Here is a 23,287-nt window from a genome sequence, read left to right as displayed (position 1 = left end):
GAGCACTCCAGCAAGTGGTCTGGCTTCATGCATGCACCTTCTGAAAATTGTCCTTCAGGAGCTGCAGCTCCTCCTGAAAGCCCTCAGCAGTGTTTTTCAGGGAGCAGATGGTGGTGAGCGTATGTCCATGATGTGAGGAACATGGGTTTAGTCAGTGATGCTGGGTCTCCGCGGGCTCTGGGGGCATGGGGTCAAAGGAGGTTAAGTGGTGCACATTGAAGGTCTGGGTTCGAGGCCATCTCTGGAACCCAACAGAGCTTCCACAGCATTGGCCACATCTGGCTGGCTCATGGTCATGCCCACAGAACTCCCCAAAATTGAAATAGAAGACACTTGAAGAGGACAAGTGTCCCAGCTCCAGTTTCCTTGGCCTGGCAAAATGCTACTGTCTTTTCCCTTTGCTCTGTGGTTGTGCTCAAAGCCGAGGTCACAACATGTGAGATGGGACTGGCTCGGGGATGTCAGGTCTCACAAGGGATGAAGAAGTTGGGTTTGCTGTGGGCCAGCCCCATGCTGCCTGTGGACAGAACAGCCAGGCACAAGGTCACTATAACTCATGCTTGCACTGCCATGTGTGGAAGGTGCCTCTGATGTTATGTGTTGCATTTCCCACTCAGAGTCTAAACTTGAACAGCCAAATAAGTTGAACTTGTGCTGTGGCAACATCTCCTGCAGGATCCTGCCTTGGCCTGGGAACAGCAGCACTGCTGTCACCCACAGCTCAGCCACTTGCCATGCTACAGGAAAGGGGAGAGGAGCAGAGCAGTGGGAATGCTGCTGTCCCCATTGATGCACCAGCCCACAGCCACCCCAGGCACAGCAGGAGGACCCTTGCCAGGGAAGGATGGGACCCAACAGACCTAAATCTCAGAGCAAGTACTGGTGGAGGCTCAGAGGCAGGTGAGAAGCGACCAAAACCACCTGTGGCCAGTGGCTGTGTTAAATATTGCTCTTTAATTAGTCCTAAGTGGAGCTGGGGCCAGTGGAGCCAGAAATGTGCCACCATGCTTCACTGGGCTCCCTGGTCCCCAGGGAACAGATGTCATGGCAACGGCAAGACATGACATGAGTGTGTCACGTTCTAGGGCAGGACACTGCACAGGGCTGGACACCGCGTGTGGCAGGACGCTGTGTCAGGTGGGACACTGCGCAGGGCACGAGATGGGGCAGGAGCCACTCGGAGCAGTACGTGCTGTAGGTCAGTGTGTGCCCTGAGCCAGGACACCACGCAGGACTCGATGCTTCTGGAGGACGAGCCACTGTAGGGCAGGACGCCCCACCGAGCAGGGCGCTGCCCAGGGCGGCAGAGAGCTAGACAGACCCCGCTCCTGCCCCCGACCAGCGCCGAGGCCTCTGCGGGTGGAGCTGCTCCAGGAGCCCGCCGGCCCGGGGGCTGCCGCCGCCGGCCGTGCCGAACGCCATGTCCACCGCTGGGTGATATTCCCCGGGCGGGGGGGCCTGGACTGAGGTCACAGGGGACGTTACCCGGAGATGGCCCGGGGTTCTTCCTCAGCCCCTTCCCTGAGCAGCCCGGGAGGGAAGCGGGCCCAGGCCCAGCCTGGTGCGGCCCGGGTGGGAAACAGGCCGCGGCCGGACGCGGCCCGCAGCGCGGAGACCGCGGCCCCGCCCCGCCCCGCCCCGCAGCCGGCAGGTGCCCGAGCCGCCGCCGGGAGCCGCAGCCGGTAGGTGCTGCCCCACGAGGCCGAGGCGGGGGACGGGCACAGGGCCCGGCTCAGCCCCGGGAGCGGTGGGGCCGGGCGGGGGAGAGTGAGGCTCGGCGGACAGTGAGGCTCGGCGGGGCCGGTGCCTCCCCGGCCCCGGGAAGGCCGCAGCGGTCCCTGGCAGCGGGGCCAGGGGGCGGCGTGGGGACACAGCGCGGGGGACGCGCGGGAGTGCAGCACCATCCACCGCCGGTAAGAGAACGGGGGATGAAAACAAAACCCCGGTGACGCTGCGAGGAAGGACTCGCTCCTCCAGGCGGGGGAAAGTCTCAGTGCTCCGCCGCGGCGGGAGCGGTGCTGCGGGCGGCGCGTTCCGCGGAGAAGAGGTAGGGACAGGGGTGACAATGGGCCGGGGGCAGCCCGGGTGTCGGGCCGGCCCTCAGCGGGGGCCGCAGTGGCCACGAAATGCCGCAGGGTGCTATTAAAATATTCCAGAGCTTCAGCTTTGTGCCCTCAGCAGCGCAGGGAAGGGTCGGGACGGAAGGATCGGGATGTGCCGATGGGCTGGAGCAGCGGGCGCGGGATGAAATTTAATCGCATGGAAAGTGAGGTCGTGTGCTTGGGGAGAGAAGAGACTTTCCACTGTAAGGCGAGCGCTTCAGCCCGGCTGAGGTGGTGCCAGCTTGCGGAGAGGACGGCTGGGAGCTGCCAGCAGGACACGGCTGTGAGAAGGGCAAATATGAACCATGAGCTTTCAGATCCCTGGGAGAGGAGGGGACCAGGCCTGGGTACAAATGTCTGTGTTTCCAGTCATCCCTACTCAGGAGAGATTAGCTTGGGCTGGAACTGCCCGTTCGGTGATGGTGAATGAGAAGGCAGAACGAGCCCAGAGCTCTTGAGAAGTGGGAAGAGAAATTGTGATGATGGAGATGATATTGGCCATCAACACATTGGCAGCATGAACCCAGTGAGAGGAGGAGAGCTCATCTGGCTAATGGATATGGCAGCACAACAACAAATACCCATTAATAAATGTTAGCTGGGGGGTCTTTAGCCATGAGAACAGTGAGATCTTGGTTCTCCCTCCCAAGGGGACTGGAGAGGCAAACGGGTAGGAGCTGTTAAGGCAACATTCAATTGCTTTATGAAGAGCACAGGGGGTTGTGGTTGCTGCTAAATGGAGGGATGGGGCTTGGAACCACAGGAATTGCTCCAGGGCCGTGCAGCAGAGCGGGAACAGGCAGGCTGGGATGAACACTGCCATGTTGGCATCCTCTGGATTGTCTGCAGGAGTCACGCTCAAGGTTAAACTTCTCCGAGTCCCTGCAAGCATAGTAGGTGTGTGCCCTTTGGCCCAAGGTGTCACGGGAGAAGTTGTTCAGAGTTGGTCTCCTTGCACCCATGAGAACTGGTGAGGGGACTGGCAGTTTTCATGTTCCAGGCTGAGCCTAAAATATCAGGTGATAGACTAGGTCAGGGACAATGATTTTAAGTAGAAATGGTTTAGATGATAATTATAGTGGTTTGGGGCTATATGTAAAACTTGCTGAGAAATGCTTTGTAAATATGCAAGATACTTGCCTTTTGTTCCCTTTCAACCAATGTGCTGGAAATGGGGCTTTCATTTTAACAGGGTCCTTCTGCTTTCCTGAGTGTGTGACTGGAGGAGGCAATCAGGGAAACTCGAGTATTCTGTAGCATAATACATAACCGTGGTGTGTCATTCATTCATTTTTAGGAACCAAAGAAACTCAGGTCAGTGTGGAAAGCACAGGCTGAAAACTTCCCTTTCCCAAAGGCTTTTCTGGCTAAGTGCTGTAGCAATGTTCGTGTGCCCTAAGAAATTCCTGGAAGCATTTAGTGTTGTACTTGCTCTGTTCTCCTTGGGCATTATGCGAGGTGGGAATTCCTCCTTGGAGGCAGGGGGGCAACGACTTCAGGCTGTCTAGTGGTGTGGCTTGAGCACAAGTGGGGGACGAGACTGTAACAAGGGCAGGGTGAGGGAGCAATGTCCCCAGATGTCCCCTGAGTGATACCAAGTGGAGCAAACGTGCTCAGTCCTCCCCAGCTGTTGTATGGACCCACAGGTGGGGCAGTGGTGGCTGTGTCTGCTCAGGGCTGTGCTCAGGGAGGTGCTGGGAGAGGGGATGTGCGTGTTCATATGCTCAGTACCTAAAGATCTTGCTAAACTGTGACTGGGTAGTTAACAGAGAGGGAGCTCCTTTTTCAGAACCTGAGCCCTTCATAAGAAGATGGAAGACCATGCTGAGTTTCTTGTTGTGTTCCTTCAACAGGTCCTGCACCTGAAATTCAGTTCTGAAATTTAGTTCCTGGTGTTTCTGTTCTGCCTGGAGCTCTGTCTCAGCTGCTGTTATGAAAGGAGGGAGGGTGTCTCCGTCAGCGCCTTGTTTTGGTTTGTGAGCATGTTTTTGAAGCCTTGCCTTCTGTGCATGGGAAATCATTCAGCGATGCAAAGCTGACTGCTTTCCTTCTGGGTGAAGCACAATCGGCAGATGCGCTCTGAAAGGCATTCAGCCAGGGGCCAGACTACAGCCTGTCCGCAGCACCCATACTGAGTGTGCTTCAGGGGGTTTTGGGACCTTGGCACACTGTTGTCATCTGCAGAAGTGTTCCCATTGCCAGTGTTACTAAAATAGCGAAAGAAGGGATGAAGGTAAAAGATTATATTTTTTTCCCTTTCAGATGTGAATGTATCAGATCAACCACATCCTTTAAATACAAGTGTTTATGAAGTAAGTGATCTTCCAGTATGAGGATGGGTGGTTTTGGAAGGAGATACACAGACTTCGGGTATCTGCTCTAAGACTGGTTTTTTTGCTTATGGATAAAGAGAAGTATGAAATTAGGTGTCCTATGTTTGTTTGTGGTACCACCGTAAAGCCCTGTATTTGATTTCTTATAATGGCATTAATCAGGAGAGAGTATTCTAAATTGGTAGAAGCTGAGTTTTTAAAACTCTTTTTAGTAGCATTTCTTGCAGGGGCTGCATGAGAGCTGCGCGCCACTTCTGCTGGTATTGCCTGTACCTGTGCTGGGTGTACCGTCAGTCCCGGGGTAGTTTTTCTGTGTGCAGACTCACATTGACTCAGCTTTGCACCAAGCTGAAGCAAAGATTGATGGCTGCCAGGTGAGACAAGGAGGAAATAGTATTTTCATAATATAGATATTAATAATGAAGGCAGCAGGACTGAATATACCTTGGAGCTTCTAGACAGGTTTGCTAACTTCTCATCAAACTGCGATGAGATGTTCTCCCAGACTGATCTGTGCAAAGCTGCTGAAAACAGGGAGAACAGGAGACTTGGAAAACAGATAGATGCTGGTATGCCTCATGGTTCTTAGCAGCAGTCAGTGCTGTTCTGAAAGGAAAGATTTTAGTTGTACAGTACTCTTCCCTTCTCCCCAATACAGTACAAGCGATGGTTCGTAGTGGGAGCTTCAGTTGTTCTGTAATAATTGAAGGTGTTTGGTTGGTTTTGCTTCCAGGACCTGATTTTACAACAATTATGCAGGCAAAGTGCTCTAGCTTGAAACTGATTGACTCTCCTCAAGATTTCAGAGCAAGGCACCTGAGCACACAAGTTTGCAGACAAAAACGTGTATGTACATTTTTTTTTACCTTCAAAAACACGACGAGCAGCTTCTGCCCTGGGGTGTGATACTCACCTTGCTGTTTTCCTGTTGTTCCCGATTGGCATCGTGGTATCTGCTGGAGAGAAGCAGTGTGATTTTCATAAGCAGCGTCAGATCTTTGCATGCTCTGCAGAGGACGTATGTCCTTCTCTGATCCAAAGGAACGCAATTGGAACAGACGCCATAGGAAACCACAATCCATTTTCTCGACAGTATAAGGCCTCTAAGGCAGGGCAAGCGCAATTTTTACTTCTGACGTGAAATACTCAGGGAGGCTCTTGGCTGCTGTTACAATTTTGCTTTGGGCTCACTCATTCAGAGCTGCCTCGTAGCTTCAATCTAAAATTTATTGTGTTTGTGGGCTGTTTGAGAGCCCAGAGAATACAGCAGGCCTGTGCTGGTTGTGGATCCGGGTAGAGGGTGGGGGTGGGAAGGAAGCTGCGTCATGCTGGCTGTCTGCTGTGGGAGCAGCAGTTATCGTTAGTCTGAACTCTCTTAGCAGGCTTGAATTTAGAGTAAGAGAAGAGAAGAAACAACCTCAAAAGATGGCAATGTAATTTGCATCTTAGGAATTGTGAAGAACAGCTGCTGGCTGTGTGTGTGTGTTCAACTTTGTACCTCTTAGCATGATGAAACCCGAGATCTTTAGAGAATAAAGAAATGAGCTGGGGCTTTCTGTGCAAATTAAGTAATATATTTTTCTCTTATAGTGATGAGTAAAGCAACTCTGCATTAGTAATAGTTATGTTTCATTTACCTCTTTTATACATAAGAAAATGGAATAATACCCAATTATCTTGTAGATTAAGAAAATTTAAGATAAAGCATTTGTGCTGAGACGGTGATCTCTTTGTCCTGAACCAGTGTGCAGGTTGACATTCCCTGCTGTGTATTTCCCCAAACCTCCTTTGATATCCAGTCCCTGCATTTAGAAAGAAAATTGTCACTACCTTGCCCTACGATGCTGATTACCTATTAACAGTTTTGGAAGATGTGTTTTTGGAAGGAGTGTTCTAGCTTTAAGTCCACACACAGTTTCATCTTGCACTTCAACTTACAATCACAAATTCCATCCATTACATCTCACCGTGGTACATGCACATCCCGTGCTCTAGCTGTATTTCATCTTTATTTACTCGCTGCATTGTGCGGTCACAAGGAAAAAGAAATTTACTTACAAGTTGAACCTTGGGAGCTTGTTTGCTTTGGGCCTGTTTCCTTGAGCTCTGATTTTGGGAGCTGGTGCCAAGGCGGGGTCTACATGCGAGGGCGTTGGAGTTATCCCAGCAAGTCCCAGGCCTGGGAAGAGGTTAGGGCTGTGGGAGCTGCCTTCTGGGGAGGGCACCTTCCCCTGCCCTGCGTGGGACGGGCAGCGGGAGAACAGGGGACCTGCGTGGGCTGAAGGGAGAGGAGAGGCTCTTCCACCGTGCAGAGGGGTAAGTTAGGCTCTGAGCTCTAACCATGGTTTATACTGGCTCCCTGAACAAGAAAACAAAAACACAAAACCAAAACCAAACAGTAAAGCAAAACCAACCAAACAAAACCCCCGAACCAAACAAAACCCAAGCAAAACAAGAAAAAAAAAAACACCAAAAACTAAACAAAACCCCACACAAGACAACCCAGCCCACTCTCAGGCTAAAAGGACTTTGCAGATGTAGAAAGGCCAAGCGCAGAGCCTTGCTCTCTCCTGCCATTGGGCTGTGTGTGGAGGCACCACAGGCTTCCCCCTCACTGCACATCTGAGCCAGCATTGGTTTTGTGAGCACTGACATTCCAAAATGGTGTCTGCTGCACATATTGGTACAAAGGAAGCCCTGACTTATGTCATTCAACATTTGAATCTTTTACCGAGACAAGATGTGGCGGCTGAGGTGCCATTACACCTGAGGACACATTTTTCAGGCTTTGGAGACAGCAGGGACGGGGTCGGAGGGTCTGCCCACTTCTTACCTTTGCATTGTTAATCTGACAGTACTTCACAGTGTGAGATAAAATGAATTGGAGGGTTTTTTCCCCAAACATGTTTTGAAGCGCAGTTATTTGATTGAAAAGATACAACCGCCTCCCTAGATTGGGAGGGTTAGCCGAGGTGCTGTATTAAAAATAAGCCCTCATTGCTCAGAAATCCCCTTGTGCTTCCTCCCAGAGCCCCACAGCTGGACTGCAGATATAATCTTTTAGATTATGGATGGATGAATAAGATTATTGTCCCAGCGAGACTTATTGTAAAATTGATTTCATTTAGGTCATGAGACAAAGATTGTCACGTGGGAAGACTTGAGCAAAACTTAACTGTAGCCTGGCCTTGCTGGGGGCTGGACGGGCAGTGCCAAGGCTGGCTGCAAGGTGGGAGCACTTGTCTTCTGCTCGGGCATTCGCAGAGAGTTGTAGGAAACCTGTCCATGTTGCACTTTACCTCGTGCCCTTCCAGTGCAGGTAGGAGAGATGGCTCCCCATCTCTGCTAGGAGCATCCCTGAAATGCGCTGCGCTGTCCCTGCTGCAAAGCATTTGTCCAGCCTGTAAGTCTTTGTGATATTGGGATGCTAATGCTGTAGAGGCACAAAAAAGGCGAAGATCGAGCCATAGATGGGGAGCAGTTTGTGTCCTGGCACACCGCCGAGTGGGTATTGCATCGAGAGGTGGGTGCTGGGAAGCACCAACTTTGCCTGATGCAGCCTGAGCTAAATTTGCCTCCCAGGAGCAGAGGGAGGGTCGACAGCTTTTTATGGCAGTACCATGTGTTTGCAGAGCTTTTAAAAATAAAGACTGGCTAATGTGTTCTGGATTGTCTTGCTCATATCTCCAAGACCCAGAACAGCTGCTGTCCATGTTTTCTCTCCTGCCCTTTTGGGTTATTTTGTTGTACTTTTTTTTTAAGTGGCCATGACTCAGCCCTTCCCTGCCGCTCTCTGAGTTTCCTGGTTTCTGAATAGGCTATTCTTGGGACAGTGGTTCCTGACAGACAGGAACAACGGGAGTGTTGTGTTGTTTAGTTTTCTGGTTTACGTGGTTTGTTTTTTTTTCTTCTGTCCTGTCTTAATGTTCTGCTTTCTTCATTTTTTTTCCTTGTTCCCGAATTGCTGAATCGTCCTACATTGTTGGACACCATCTGGGGCTTGTTGTTGCCCTTGTACCACAGGAGCCCTCTCAGGCATGATCCGGGGTGTGATCCTTGTACAGCACCAGCTTTCCTTTTCCAGCAGGATGGTGGTGACACTCCTAAGAGCGTGGAGGATTAGACTGGTATGCCTATGTCTACGGTAACACTTTAAAAAATGTTGTTTTTGCCCCTCTAATTCCAAGGGGCTGTGCTTGGCTCTCCAGTGCTCTGCCTTGCAAGGGCTGGCTCCAGGTCAGGACTACTTCTTCATGCCGTGTCTGCATGGCACGGGTGACACGGTGACTCTCATTGCAGAGCTGAGGTTCAGATGGCAAAGCATGACTTTGGATGCTGCCTCTGTACATGCTTTCACAAGTAAGGGGAAAATAGGAACTAGGATTGAAAAACAATGAAAAAAAGCTTTCTGATCCCTTAATTAGTTATTATCCCCGCCTGGCCCAGATAGCAGAGGCTGGAAATCTGGAGGATGCTCTCTCTGAAATGCTTCGTGATGCAGTTACACAGCTGCTTAACACGGAAGGCTTTGGAATTTCTTCTGACGTGTATTCCTCTGTAGCACGTGGTGGGGAAAGTCACCTTCCCATGGCAGGCAGTGCGCCCCGGGCCAGGCGCGCTGGCCGCCACTCGTGCTATGCAGACACGCGGTTGGAAGTGAGCGTGGTGTCTAATACAAAACAGTCTTTGCTGGGGTTTAGTTTTATTAAGAGCAGAGCTCTTTCTGTCAAGACACAGTTGTATGTGAGGGGAAAGTAGGCTGAGTAGTAGTGTATTTTACCTTGAAAATACAGTTGGCTTTTAAAACAAAAAGAGGAACTCCATGTTTTCTTAACATCTGTGGTTACCAAGAAGAATTTTTCAGACAACAGTACTAGAGGATTCAAAACACAAGGGTAGTGTTGTTCTTTAGCATCCCTCCACGTTTTTGGATATGCTATATTGTTGTTAAGCCAACCAAGATAAAAGCTTTTCTGTGTGAGGAGGCTTTGGGAACATTCACTGCCAGATTAAATTAGCCTTTCTGAGAATAAATTAGTTGCCATGATGTAGGCAGCCCCGCTCACTGCAGCTCTGAAGTCCGCGCATGCTTGTACCCACAGCAGATAACTTGAGGGATAGATGTGATAGCTGTGTTCAGGCTAGCGCTGCTAACTTGAGATTAGATTTCTGCCTGGTGACGAATGAAAATCAGCCCATTGAATTTTATTGATTATTTCTCCAAATAAGAAGCAAGCCACCCTTTTAAGATGGAGTGAGGAATCCCCGGGGTTCATTTTGGGAGGAAATAATGGACTAAAGCCAACGCTGTACCCCTGCTCTAGTGACTCTCCAACCTGGGATGCTTTTGAGGTCCTTGGGGATCCCAGTCACTTAGAATGTAGCAGAAGGGGAGCGTTGGACAAAGCCTGGAACACGGAGTGGAGGAAGGCAGTTGTGAATGATTTCCATCCATTTTGGGCTTGGGTTTTTAACTGACCACTGGGTAAATAGCTGATTAAAAGAGTGAAGCTGGGTCTAGAGACTGTTTCCACTGCTATGAAATATCAGCTCTTCCCCTGGCCTTGTTGTAGGTCTTCCACAGAGATGTCATTGGAACGTACCTCCGTTTGGGAATGGCGGTTCCCCCGAAGTTCATGGCTTTGAGCTGCAGGTGTTGTTTTAGCCATTCAGGCTCCCTCTTGGGTGCCACAATTCAGGATGTGTTAGCGTGGTGGGAGCTCAGGTTTGAGCTGGCTGCTGGCTCTTCTGATGAGAGAAAACAGTTCCTACCTCATTTAGTGTTGTAGTTGCGGGATCTGCTCTATCTTCATCAGACTCAGGAGAGGATATCAGTCCTGAAATCTCCAGAGCAGCCCTGAGGGCATCTTGGTGTTACTGAATTTTCACCATTCTCATCCCCTGCTGTCAGAGCAGTGACCCAGCCTTAGGACTGTTTGAAACCCTCTGATAGGGGATGCTTTTGATTTAGCAGTAAAGCAGCGAGGTGGTGCCTTGCAGAGAAGCAAAGAAGGGGTTTAGAAACTCTTAGAGCAGGGACTTGAGGAGGTGCATATTAGGGATTCTTTGAATCCAGCTGCTGTGTCTAGATTTTCAGCAAGAGGTCTTCTGCTTGCTGTGTCCCTGGTTCTGGAGTTGGTGTGGCTTGTATGCAGGTGATGTCCCACACATGGGAGAGGTATGAGGACATCATCTCTTTACCTTCATCCTTCTTTTCAAAGGGAATACAGCTCTGCGTGCCCGATTGAAGATCTTGCTCAGCTTGGCTAGCTGATTTGTATTTTGCTCAATGTTTGTGTCAGATCTGCTGACATTTAAGCGACGCAGGCTAACGATGGGGCTCTGCACGTCTTGTCTCCGCTGGCAGGACTGTGCATTGCCACGAGCAGCAGCATTGGCAAATTAGGCTCATGGGGAACCAGCTTTTGCCGTGATCTGAGGGACAGATGTGTAGTGGCTTATTACGTAGCTTTGTTCAGCATATAGTAATTGAGTTTTGGGGAAGGGGTGAGGAAGGAGCTGGCAGGAACTCGGTGCTGCAAACTGAAACCAAACTTTACGAAATGCTTTGGAGTAAAAACGACTTCTCTTGACCGGGAAGTCAGTGCAGACTTGCCCGGTCTGGCTGGAACTGGAGGGAGGAATGGGACCGTCAGGAGCTGCATGTGGCTCTGGAGTGTGTCCCAGTGCTCCCTCTGGGCTGCCGCGGTGCTGCTGGGGGTGGCCCAGTGCTGGGTACACACAGCGGCTGTTGGTTCACTCAGGGGGTTTCCTCCTCTGCGAGCTGGGACATTGTCAGTTGATGAGTTGGGTTCGGGAGCAGGGGAGTGCAGGGAGCCCTCCTCCTGCCAAACTGCCCTGGGACGAGCGAGCCCCATGCTAGCAGTGGCCTGGGCCACCCCTTGAGGTGTCATGGCGTGGGAACAGGAAGGTCTGGTCACACTGTGGGAGCAAGGTGAGTGCGATAACATGAGTCGCCTCAGCACAGAGGAATTCCTCCAGCGCACATCTCTGGATGTGCGTGGATCCTCCTTGTTGGCAGTAGGACTTGGGAGGGATCTTGGAACTTGGAGCCACACTCCTGCTTAACCCCAAATCATGCTGCTTTGCAAAGAGTGAGCTATGGCCTTAAAGTAATGGAGTGACATAGAGCACCTCTCACCAGTCCTCAGGGGAAAAAAAAAAAGCAAGGTGACACTGTACCTGTTAAATCTGAGTGTCAGCAGCTTCTCTGGTGCCAAGGCAGGGCTGTCTGAGAGGACAGAAAATGCTAACGCTGTTGGAGGCTGGAGTCCGCCCTACAGCAAGTTGGTGCCGTGCCTTAGGTAGAAAAAACATCACTAGTGTGACATATGTTTTGTGCATCACTTGGAAGGAAAATGGAGCCAGAATCACCACCAATGTATTGCAAATTATTCCATTGTGTTGCAAAATCTGCAAAGGAATTCTGAATAGGCTCTTGGGCTCTGATTAATTCTGAAACTGAAATGCGGCTGCATCTCCACAAAACTGCTGATCTTCTATGACTCTAATTTGCTCCTCCCTTGGAGCTTACCCTGTTATTTAATGGAAGTCACACATCTCATCAGCTCGATTCAGCAATGATGTAGCTGTGTTATTTGACTTTTTCTCAAAAAAATCTATAGCATGAAGGAGTAATGAAAAAATGCAGTGCATAAAGCAATAAAATATTTTTAGTATAGTTTTGGGAAGGAAATCTATAAAACTCTGAGTTGGGCTGTGAGATTCAGTGGGTAATTATCCCACATTCATCTTGTCCTGGGAGGTGCCATTGAAACGGGCAGGCAGCGGAGTGGGACAGCAGGAGATGCTTCGGCATGTAGGTGACCAAAGAGCAGAACTTGCCACGACTGTCTGTGGCCACACTCAGCGAGCTGGTGGGGTGTAAAGGAGGGAGGGTGGGCATGGGGAAACATCTCTGAAACCCCAGGTGCAGGGGGTGGGAGGGACTCACGGGGATCATTCTGCCTTCGCCTGCTTCTTAACTTGTCCTTGTTTTTTTTTGTTGTTTGTTTAAATGAACAACTACCCTTATAGCACAGTTGAGTTTGGTGTTGTCTTAAAACACTACTGTTGGAGTAGATCTTGGTTTTACTTGCTATAGATTATTGCAAGTTATGTTATTAATCTTATTAACTAGATATCAAATGAAGGATATAATGCAGTGTTTATTCTCTCAAGGGAAAAATTAAGTAGACGCACAGAACTCAAGGCAACAGCTGCTGCTATTGCCGAGTGCTTTCCCATGGATGTTATCAAGCATTAGCTTGGACTGTTTGTGAACTTAAGTGAAAGTCTCACAGAAAAGCTCTTTGGTTCCCCAGAGATTTGACTTGCGGCACCATCCCTTTCTTATCTAAGTCTCTGGAGCAGATTTCTAAGCTGCAGAGGAGCTCAGGTTTGTCTTTAACGTTTCTTTTAAATCGCCTCTTCGCATCCATGAGAACACCTGACGTATTGTCATGTGTCTTCTCTCATGAGGCCAGTTCACCAGCTGGTAACGTGTGAACAGAAAGCACCTCTGGAGCGGGAGGAGCGTGTTTTCCAGGGCCAGCAGCAGCCCGTGGGGCAGCCTGGCTGCAGCGTGCTCCCTGCTTGCTCTGCCTTCAGAAAACTGACTTGTGAGAGTTGAGTTCAGCTGCCTGGAGGTCCAGAGTGCTCGGTGCACACCTGAGCCTTTCCCAGCGCCCCTGCCTGCCTGGGGGCTGGGGCGCCGTCTTGAGGTGCAGGGGCCTCTCCTCACTGGTATCTCACAGGCTCCTTGCAGCCCCTCTTGGCTCTTGTCCAATGTCCCCGCCAGCACAGGGAACTCTGCAGGCATGTGATGCTTCCCACAGCCGTGTGCTGTGGATTGGGAGACTGCAGCGGAGAGCAAAGAGCTACCCCAGTTCCATGTTTTCATTTCGGCTGTTTTTTCTTTAAATATTTGCGTTAACTGGGTCCTGGCAATGCTGTGTCTGCAGCCCTGGTGTGGAGAGCCAGCAAGCACTTGGTCAGCCCATCTGGAGGCGAATAGCACTGGACAGAGTCCCGGAGGCGGCAGCAGGTCCTGAGAAGCGCTCCTCCCGCGCGTAACCCTTTGTGGGTGCTGCGGATAAACCATCCTTGTCTTAAGCAGGGAGATTTTGTCCAGTCCACTTTTCCTGATAACTGTACAGAGGAGCTGCGCGAAGCAGTAATTTGAATCTCTGCCTGAGGAAAGCCGAGCCTGGGCATCGTTGTGGAGGTTATCTGATTGTTCTTTGGATTTAATGCCGTGAGAAATCCTGCTTTAGACACAGCACCTGGCTTCCAGCGAGGATTGTGCTCTTAGTTGATTTGCATGCTGGGGTACGGTGGCACACAGAAGGTTAAATGACGTGTCCAAGGTCTCAAGGTAAATGCAATGGGGATGCTCCTCCAGAGATTTGCACACTGTAGAGCAGAGCGGGGAGCTTTGGCTGTCTGACGTAGCAGGACTGAATGGTGAATAGCCTTCTCCTCTGGCAGCGCTTTGTGTTATAAGGGCTCCTTCTGTTGTGGTTTGCCAGCAGAACTCTCTGTCCCCGCACCAAAGGAAGAGCCTGACCCTCCTGGAAGTAGCAGCTTTCTGCTGCTGAAATCGACTGCAGAAGTGTGGAAGAAATCTGGTGCTCTGCGAGCAGCCGGGCTGCTTCTGCACGGCGGGTTTGTGCTCCCTGGCAGCGCTGCTGGAAGCGCAGGGCTTGTGTTTGGGGAAACGCAGCTGAGTCGCTCAGAGAAAGAATGGACCTTCACTTGGGTTTGTGTTGTAGGCCTGCCCTGTCTTGCTGTCTGGACCAGGAGGATGAGTTGAGGGAGTGTTGCTGGGGTTAATGGTGGGGTGAAGGAGGGGTACATGCCGCCTGGTCAAGGATTGCCAGGATATCTGCTTTCTAAAGGAGACTGCAGCATTGTCTGTTGTTTATTCCTTCCCTTCTGGCTCTGGGAGATGGTTTGCAGGCTGGAGGCAGCAAATGCGCACGGGAAGAGGCAAGGCTGAGGGGGAAGTTTGGCTCACTCACAGGGAAAACATATATTCTGTTGTTGTTGTTCCACATAAAAACTAGGCAGAATTAACCACCGATACTGCTTTTTCAGCAGGGATTTTTGCTCTCTTTCCTTTCGAAGGTGAGAGCTGTCTGCTGTAGATTGTGTGTGGTGCTTTCAGGAGCAGCGGGAGAGGAGCCGCATCCCCTGAGCTGTGTGTGGGGGCTCCGCGTCCCTGAGCGCTCTGTGGCACGGGGTGACACACACCGTGCTGCAGGCAGGGCCAGGCTGGGCTGTGCAGGTGCTGCTCGGAAATGCCGCGGTGAGGGAGGGCAGCTGTGGTCACCACGATCAGGGTATGGCTCTGTCCACCTCTCGTCTAACCCTGCTCGGTTCAGTCTTTTCTTGCTGCCCCTTTTAAAGGCTTTCGGTCAAGTGACATTTTGCCAGCATCTGACCTGCCTTTTGTGCTCATACCTAGCATACTTGTCTGCCTTCCTCGTCTCGGTATTCCCCTGTTTCTGGAGCAGGCAGAGGCTGTGGCACACAGGTAACTTTCCCAGTGTCAGGAAAGCTGGGGTGGTGTTGACCACCATGCTGTTCCTTCTTAACAAGGCTGGTGTTGGTGAGGAAGCCCAGCTTCCTCGGACCTCCTCACTTTGCTTTTAAAGAGGTATTTTACAAAAGCTTGGAAGCTGAAATTTGTGTCTGTTTGATGTGCAACAAAGCTGGAAGTGGTCGTATCCTTTTATTTATTAATTTAACGTTAGCATGTTTTTTCCTTTTCTAAATATTGGAAGTTATTTTTTGTGGAGGAATAGCTCCAAAATCAGCAGCTTTTGAAGTGCTGGCACCACTGAACGTGGATGGGTATGAACAAACGCTGCTTCCTGCCTCGGTGGCTGGAGCTGCTGCTCACGTTGGCAGAACGAAGCCGGATCACCGTGGGTCTCCACTTATCAAGTGCCAGAGCAGCAGGGACACCGGGGGCCGTGTTTCTGCTCGTGGGAGTGGGTCTGGGCTGTGCCGTGGGGCTGACTCGGAGCTGCACAGGCCAGCGCCGCGCTGCCGGGCTTTGCACGTGAGTTAGACTTGCCAGCGATCTGCTCCGTCCTTCGCAGTTTTGTCTCACCCTTGGTGATTTCTGTCTGGGAAGAAGCGGCCTGAAGCTGCTGCCTGGGAAGAGTGGTGTTAGCAGGCCAAATCTTTGGGTGTCCCAGTAGCGCAGGAGTTATCTGTGACTGTCCCCTTTGCGGCATTATCTGTTCAATGCATTGAGCTGGTGAGTGAGCTTTTATGGCATGTTAGTGTATATTCAGCTAGGGCCTGTCACGATGTTCCCTGGTTCCTGGTCCCACTACATGCCACGGTTCAGCTGATTTTGATGCCGGACCTACTTGGAGAGCAGGTCGGGTGTGCAGACCTTTCCTCTTGCCGTGTTTGAGTCCCAAACTTTCTGCAGCGAGCCTGTGTGATGCTGCACTAGACACTGGTGTTTCCGTCTGATGTTGAACTTAAGCCCGGTAAACTTCGCCTAGATTTTTGTAAAGCTCTTATTTTTCCCCTAAGTATTCAGCTGGTCTGTGAGCATGGTTATTCCAGTAAGCTCTAGTGTGGATGCAATTTCCGCAGTCTTCGGGAACGTTTCTTTCTGTGTGAGAGCAGCTAGTTTGATCTGCGATGTTTTCACGGCACAGAAATGCACTGGTGGTTTACTTTCACAGACCAGCGTGGTTGCCATGGGACAGCTCTGCAGGGTGCTGGCAGGACAGCTCGTTGTGCTGGTGTGGGTAGCTGGAGGTCCTGGGGCAAAGCGCAGCGGGCCGGGGGCTGCCACACAGGGCTCTTTGTGCCATCGAGTCCTGCCACGAGCTGCCACCGGCATCCAAGTCGGTTTCTTTGTACCAGTGCCATGGGCAGGAGAAATCTTGTTTCTCTTTCGCAAGACGGAGCCAAGTCATACGGCTTTGCCAAAAGCTGGTGGGTAAAACCAGAAATGACAAGCAGCAAGAATCCTTTTTACATGATTCTGGGGATCGTGTTTTGATGCAAAATACTGCGGTGGTTTTGGTGCAAAAAAACCTCTGCATTTCTATTTAAAGGTGGGATTGTCCCAGCTCACCTGCCTGTGCCCAGATCCCACCAACCTCCTTCAGCCCAGAAGGGCTCCCTGTCGGATCACGCCCCGGGCTCCGCTGCGCTGGGGATCGGGCTCTTTGCAGGGTGCGAGCAGGGCTGCGCTGTGCCCTGCAGGGGGAGGATCTGGGTTACTTTGCTTTGGCCCTGTTGCTTTCGAGAGGGAATAGTGCAGGGTGTGCCAGGGCGCTGAGCGATGTTCTGGGGGAGCTCCAGTCCAGCGCGGAGGGGAAGCCTTGTGCCTGCTCCCCACCGAGCTCTCTGCTGGAAACGGGCTGCAGTGGGTTTTGTGCTTCTTAAGATAAAAGAAAACAGCTTCTAAGAAGCTTAAAAGCAACAGGCTTTATTTTCCTCCTGGGAAAGGCACACAGCCAACATTTTGCTCTTTACGGATCTCTTTTCATAAGCAGAATATTGCATTAAGAGTGACTGAGTCTGCCAAGCACGAGCAGAACAGCTCTGCAGCCCCTGCAGCTCCCTCGTCCCAGCGCGCAGGCGGCTCTGAGATGCACTGGCCCTCACCCTCGCGGCTGCCTCTGCTGGGCAGGGCGGCCGGATGAATTGCAGGCTGGGGCTGGGGCTTCATCTGACGGGTGTTTCTGGAGCGGCTGGTGCGGCACGTGATGGGATTGCCTCTTGGTCTCCTTGTCTCCTGAGTTTTCTCACCAGCTGCTTGGATGGGGACAGACATTTTAGCAGGGCCTGTTGTGACAGGACAAGGGGTGATGGTTTAAAACTAAAAGGGGAGATTCAGGCTGGACATGAGGAAGGAATTTTTTACAATGAGGATGGTAAAACACTGGCCCAGGTTGCCCAGAGAGGTGGTGGATGCTCCATCCCTGGAGACATCCCAGGCCGGGCTGGACGGGGCTCTGAGCAACCTGAGCTGGTGAAAATGTCCCTGCTCATGGCAGGGGTGGCACTGGGGGAGCTTTGGAGGTCCCTTCCTACCCAAACTATTCTATGGTTCTGTGATGGGGCAAGTGAGGAAAGATGTTATATTATAGGAAGGCAGCATCTGAGTGGTAGCAGGAGGAGATCTGTTACATTAGCAAAGCCGTGGGCTCAGGTGAGCTGCCAGGGCAAGGAAAGCTCCCTGGCAGGCCAGTGTCCCCAGGTAAGGGTTTGGGGGTGCTCCAGTTGGGCTCATCCAGGAGCTGTGCAGGGACAGGAAGGTGCTCCTGGCTCTGCAGGGTGGGTTGGTTGTCGACTTTCGAAAGAGTAAGTCCTCCTTTACATCACCAGCGAAGCTAAAGAGACCACGGCCCAATTAGTAGCATTGTAGGTCACTGAAGGAGGAGGGCAGCTCTGCGGCGCACAGCATTTCGGGTGCTTTCCTCCGCCTGGAGGTGTTCTGTGTGGGGCAGCCCTGCCGCACCCGCTGCACGGCTGGCTCTCCTCCCTGCCTCTAGAGGAGGAAATTGGAGAGAAAAGCAAGAGTGAGGTGACCCCCAACCACCCTTGTGTTACACTTTGAAGCTGTGTGTCTGCAACATACCACTTAACACCTCTGGGGAGAAATATTAGTTAATAAATACACACATCTTGGCGAGAGCCTGTGCCAGCCCAGGCTTTTCTCATCTCCTGGGGGGTCAGCATGCTGCTGTGCCATCAGCAAAGGGTAATGGTGGGGTAACGGAGGGGTAATGTTGCTCCTCTGCAGACTTGTGACCTGATTAGATTCCCTGCCACCTTGCAGGAGGCTTCTCAGAGGCTGGGAGCATGAGCTGGAAAAACAGGAGTCGAATAAAGCGAAGCCAGGCAGGTCAGGGAGGGATGGGTCTTCCTCCCTGTGTTTGCCGAGGCCTTGGCTTGCTGTGGCCCAGCAGGTGGAGGTGGCCGTGCCCCTTGCAGCGCAGGCAGCGCTGGGGCAGCGCTCACCGCCCACAGAGGCTTGTGCAGGTTGGCGTGCCCTGGGCAGGTTGTCTATCGCTGGGGCTGGAGGGAGCCTCACTGCCCGTCCTCCCCGCGCAGGGACCCCAGTGGGTGCTGCCCCACTCGGCCCCACTCCAGCACCCCTCAGTCTGAGCTCTCTGCGTCTGAGCAGGGGGTTAATGCCTTGCCAGGGCTGCGGGGCAGCCTTGCCCCCTGCCTTGGTGGGGGTAATGGGGCAGCAGCACCTGCTGTAGCCTTTTCTTTGAGTCCAGAGCTGCCCTGGTTGTATGTGTGGGGTTTTTGCAGGCTGCTTGTAGCCTGGTTGCGTTTTTCCTGCTCACTTGTGGGCTACTGGAGGGGGACTGGCTGAGAAAGCACTGTCCTCGCAGCAGGCTGACCTGCCTCAAGAAGAGCAGGAGACCAAGGGGAACGAGACAAGCAGGGTCATGTTTGCTCCTGGCCCTGCGGGGATGAAGGATGAGGGGTTCGGGGAGCTGCGCTGAGCCCAAGGAGAGCTCCTAGCACTGCTCCCTGGGCTCTGACAGCAATGTCACTGTGTCCCATGCCTGATGGCAGCCTTCCCAAGCGCTGGGTGAACAGCCTCTCATTTATATTTGCCAATTTAGTCACGTCCTACCAGATATAACTGAGCCAGAGTAAACAGGGAAATCAGGTTTCTTGATGCCGTTGCACTTCCCTGGTGTTTGGACTGTGTCAGTGAGGCTTTTCCGTGTGCAGAGGAGGACACGTGTGTCATTGAGGGGACACGTGTGGGGGGGTTCCTGCCCAGAGCCATCTCCCCATGCCTGCACTGGGGAGGGGGTTTGGCGCAGTAGCCAAGGCAGCGCTGTAGCAGTGGCTCTTCTCCATCACCGTAACTCTCTTGCTGTTTCCTCTCACACAGATTCAGAGGGGTAAGCCAGCTTCCAGCCTACACTGCTCAGAATTGTTTTTCTCAGCTCTGTCAACGCCTCTGAGCTCCTTGCTGCAAGCAAGAGGACAGGTAAGTTTGACCCCAGGTAAAATAATATCTCCAGCTGTTAAAGATGGTCTTACCTTAACTCACTTGATCAGAGTATTTAGAGATGCTTTCTGGGTTTGCACTTTCCACCACAGCGTTTGTTTTTCAGGCTCAGGGGTCCTGCCTTCCCCTCGGGGCACAGCATTGCCTGTCCCTCTGCCGGGTAGAGCTGGGGATGTGGGCAGCTCTTCCCCATCTTTGGTCCCGTAATGCTGCAGCTGAGGCACGTGGCGGAGCAGCTTCCAGCCCAGTACTGTCCCGGCACACGGGCTGTGCAGCTGGGAGCCGCAGCGAGGACCTGCTCTGTACTGTGCGTGGGTTTCACAGGGGAACCCTGCGGAGCTGGTGGGAAGACGTTGCACCTTGGGTTGGCTGCCTGGGTCAAAGCCTGTCCAACTTTGGGCCTGTGGCCTTTTTTCTGCCCCGGGGTGGGGACTGAGGCCAGTGCGGTGGTGGTGCGAGCCCCCAACCGCTCTGTTACCTGCCACCTCTTTCCCCAAGCACTGCGCAGCTCCGCATGGGTGCCTGTGTGCAGTCAAAGGCTGGCGTCTCTTCTAAAGGCTTCTGTCCTTGCAGGGTCACCCCGAGCCATGTCCAACGACCCTCCGCCACCCTACCCGGGAGGCCCCTCGGCACCACTGATAGAAGAGAAGCACGGTCCACCCCCCGCAGCAGGTACTGCTCTGGGGTGTCGGGGTGACATTGCCGGGCGGGCAGGAGCCAGGCTAGCGTGGTTTCCCGAGGAGCGCCCTGGCTGTGGCCTCTCTCGCAGCTCTCTGGTGTCACCATATTGCCCTCTGGGGAGGCAGGAGGGCCCAGGGGAAGGGGGGAGGAGAGCAAAAAGCACTCTCTGCTCAAGGCCTGGCTCTGCTCACTGCTGTGGGTAATGTGTAGTGAATTTGAGCTTGTTGTGGCCCAGAGGACGAGGCTTGGCAGGGGGGTGCCCCCCACCACGTCGTATCCCCCTTCCCTGCCGGGGCCAACCCCCTGACCTCTCAACCAAGCCAGCTTCTCCCCATCAGCTCTGCTGCCTCCTGCCCTGGCAGCTGACTCTGTGTTTCCTTTCAGATGGCGTCACCCCCATTGTGGGACAGCCCCAGGGGGTTCCCATCCCTCCTCCTGAGTTTGGACCCCCCCCATACGAGCCACCCTCGCAGCCGGGGTTCGTGCCCCCCCACATGCCCACAGACACTGCTGGGCCCTACGTGCCACCTGGTGAGTACCACGAGGGGCTGCGTGACACTCAGGGTGGTGATAGACAAGGACCCCCCCCCCAGAAATAGGTGTGCCCTGGAGCATGGGGTGACACAATGGGGGGTAGGTGCTGACATTTGGGGCTTGTGGTGTGAGGCTCCTGGGGGTGAGGGGGCCCAGTGCCAGCAGCAGGGTTGGCCCCAAGTCCATACACAAGGTGGTGGTGTGGCTGTGGGGGGAGAGGGGAGTATGGCAGCAGGATGGGACCCCCCCCGAGGATACGGAGAGATTCACCTGTGTACGTTTCTCATTCCCAGCAGGTTATTACCCACCCCCAGGCCCTCACCCCCACATGGGCTACTACCCCGCCCCGGGCCACTACCCATCTCCTGGCGGCCACACAGCGACAGTGCTTGTCCCATCGGGGGCTGCCACCACGGTGACAGTGCTGCAGGGCGAGATCTTCCAGGGCGCCCCTGTGCAGACGGTGTGTCCCCACTGCCAGCAAGCCATCACCACCAAGATCACCTATGAGATCGGGCTCATGAGCTTCCTTCTTGGCTTCCTCTGCTGCTTCGTGGGGTAGGTGCAAGTGAGCAGAGCTGGGCCCTCCCTGCTCCCCAGAAGCTCTGTGGTGATGGTGGTTGCTCAGCCCTGGTCCTGGTGGGCCTGATGCTGGTGGTCTTAGCCAAGCTGTTGGGCATGGCAGGGGCTACCTCCACATGCCTGTTGTAGAACAGGGCATTCCCTGGCCCAGAACCCACGGTGCTGCTGGGAGCCGTGGTCTCTCCCTGCAGCCAAGGGCTGGCAGTTCTGGGGCCGGCGGGAGGGGATGGACGGGGAACCTGTCCCTGCCCAGCAGTGAGGGGCAGGTCAGGCCTCATCACCTGTGTGTGTCCCCCAGGCTGTCCCTTCCCCATGTGAGGTAGGTCACTGCTGACTAACGAAGCACTGACCAGTGGCAGCACATCCCCAAGGGGCAGGGGGCTCTGTGCTGCCCTTCACAGTGACAGGCGGGCATGGCTGGCTCCCAGGGGCAGGTACTCACTGCTCTTGCCCCAGAGCAAACCCCATGTGTGCCCCTGCACCCCCAGCCCCCTGGCCTGCAGGCTGTGCCCCCCAGCTTACCACACTGCTTCTTCCTGTGCTCCAGGTGTGATCTCTGCTGCTGCCTGATCCCCTGCCTGTTCGATGACTTCAAGGACGTGACACACACGTGTCCCAACTGCAAGGCCTATATCTACACGTACAAGCGCATGTGCTAACAGCACCCTTGGAGCCTGAGCCGCTGGAATGACACCGGCCTCTCTCCTGCTGCCGTCCTAGTCTATGCGTGTGCAACACTTCTTCGCTTAACTCTCCGGCGGTGTGTACGTGTGTCCCTGCTCCCTCCCACTCAGAGCTGTGACCACCTTCCCCAGCTCTGGTCCTCACTGTAAAAGGTTGGATTTGTGATGCTGGCAATGGGTGCACAGGGGAGGTGGGCCCAGGCCCTAGATGCTGTGTGTGGGGCTGCCCTGCAGCATGCAGGAATGAGTTGGGGGGGGGGGGGGGGTCACACCATTATGCACCCCCCCACCCCCCGCCATGCTCCAGAGCACTAGCAAGGCTGCTCTTGCCTGCAGCAACCCAGGAGAGAGCAGCAGGTGGTGGTGGTGGTGCCCACCCCTCACTGCCCCGCAGTGTCTGGCTGCAGGGACATGCTGCCCCCAGAAGAGGGAGCTGCCACAGGCAGGGGATGGGGGGGAACCTGAGCACCCCACAGCGCACACAGTGTGGGGAGCAGCACAGGCCCTGCTAGGAAGGGGATCAGTGTCAAGGAGACAGAGAGGGCTGTGCCACGGGTGGCAGGTTTCAGCGTGGTTGATGGGCCTCTCCAGCCAGGTCAGCACACAGCCTTCCCAACGGGAGCTGGGCAAAGCCACCTTCAAGGCACGGGGGGAAATGGCAGCTGCCTTGTCCTGGGCATGCACCTTCACCTTCATCAGCACCTCCGTCCTGCCAGAGCAGCACTGCAGCTGCTCCCGCTGCATGCGCCTCCTCCAGCCCCTGCTGTGGCTCTGGCAGGGAAGAAGAGCCCACCTGGCAAACTGGGCAAAAATGCATCCAGCATGTCGCTGCCTGCCTGGCGCTGTAGATTAGAGGCATTTGTTACCAGACCACAGCTCTGGAGCAGACCCATGCCTGCCCACTGCAGAGCCGTGTCCCCAGCGGGTATGTGGGCGCCCACGCTGCAGCACCTGTCCTGCCCCCACCACGGCTGCACCCTGTGGGATTCTTCGTTGCATGTGGGTGTAGGGGTTTATTTTTAGCTCACTTGCTATGGGGCAGAAAGAAGGGGCAAGCAGGCAGAGACAGGAGCTGCCAGCAGCACTATGACAGACAAGGGCAAGGGGATCTGGGAACCATTTCTGCATCCCAGTCCCTGCCCTGTCCCCAGCCCCTGGCAGCCAGGGCCACTGGAGCATGCAGCCCCCTCAGAGCAAAGCAGGGGAGGGGTCTCTCGATCTGCAAACACAGCCTTGCCAGCACAGGCAGCTGCTGTTTGCTCAGAGATGGAACTGTGGCACTAGTCAGTGTTTTTATGTAAATAAATAACAGACCCTGAACTCTGTGTA

At 53.5% G+C, this 23,287-nt stretch overlaps 1 protein-coding gene across 5 annotated transcripts; it reads left to right on the top strand.

Annotated features, from left to right (window-relative positions):
- The first annotated feature begins 1,278 nt into the window (after window positions 1-1,278).
- On the top strand, window positions 1,279-23,278 carry CDIP1 (cell death inducing p53 target 1). Of its 5 annotated transcripts, none has more exons than XM_082064171.1 (6): window positions 1,279-1,682; window positions 19,359-19,457; window positions 20,052-20,150; window positions 20,544-20,690; window positions 20,987-21,251; window positions 21,823-23,278. In XM_082064171.1, exons 3-6 carry the CDS (start codon window positions 20,066-20,068, stop codon window positions 21,932-21,934), a joined length of 609 nt encoding a protein of 202 aa, XP_081920297.1. In that variant the 5' UTR covers window positions 1,279-1,682; window positions 19,359-19,457; window positions 20,052-20,065; the 3' UTR covers window positions 21,935-23,278. The 5 variants fall into 5 exon arrangements, with proteins under 5 accessions (XP_081920297.1, XP_081920300.1, XP_081920296.1 ...); XM_082064174.1 differs by lacking the exon at window positions 1,279-1,682 and adding an exon at window positions 1,692-1,913 and having other exon boundaries at window positions 20,990-21,251; XM_082064170.1 differs by lacking the exon at window positions 1,279-1,682 and adding an exon at window positions 1,692-1,913.
- Window positions 23,279-23,287: the final 9 nt, after the last annotated feature.

This window comes from Streptopelia decaocto (genome assembly GCF_964273445.1).
Source record: "Streptopelia decaocto genome assembly, chromosome: 13".
NCBI lineage: Eukaryota > Metazoa > Chordata > Aves > Columbiformes > Columbidae > Streptopelia > Streptopelia decaocto.
Note: the sequence above shows the minus strand (reverse complement) of the source record. Positions and strands in the feature narration are given on the sequence as shown.

Coding starts and splice junctions, on each gene's coding strand:
- CDIP1 (XM_082064171.1), top strand. CDS start 20,066: ATGTCCAACGACCCTCCGCCACCCTACCCGGGAGGCCCCTCGGCACCA. Junction 20,151..20,543: donor CGGTCCACCCCCCGCAGCAG/GTACTGCTCTGG, acceptor GTTTCCTTTCAG/ATGGCGTCACCCCCATTGTG. Junction 21,252..21,822: donor TTCCTCTGCTGCTTCGTGGG/GTAGGTGCAAGT, acceptor CCTGTGCTCCAG/GTGTGATCTCTGCTGCTGCC.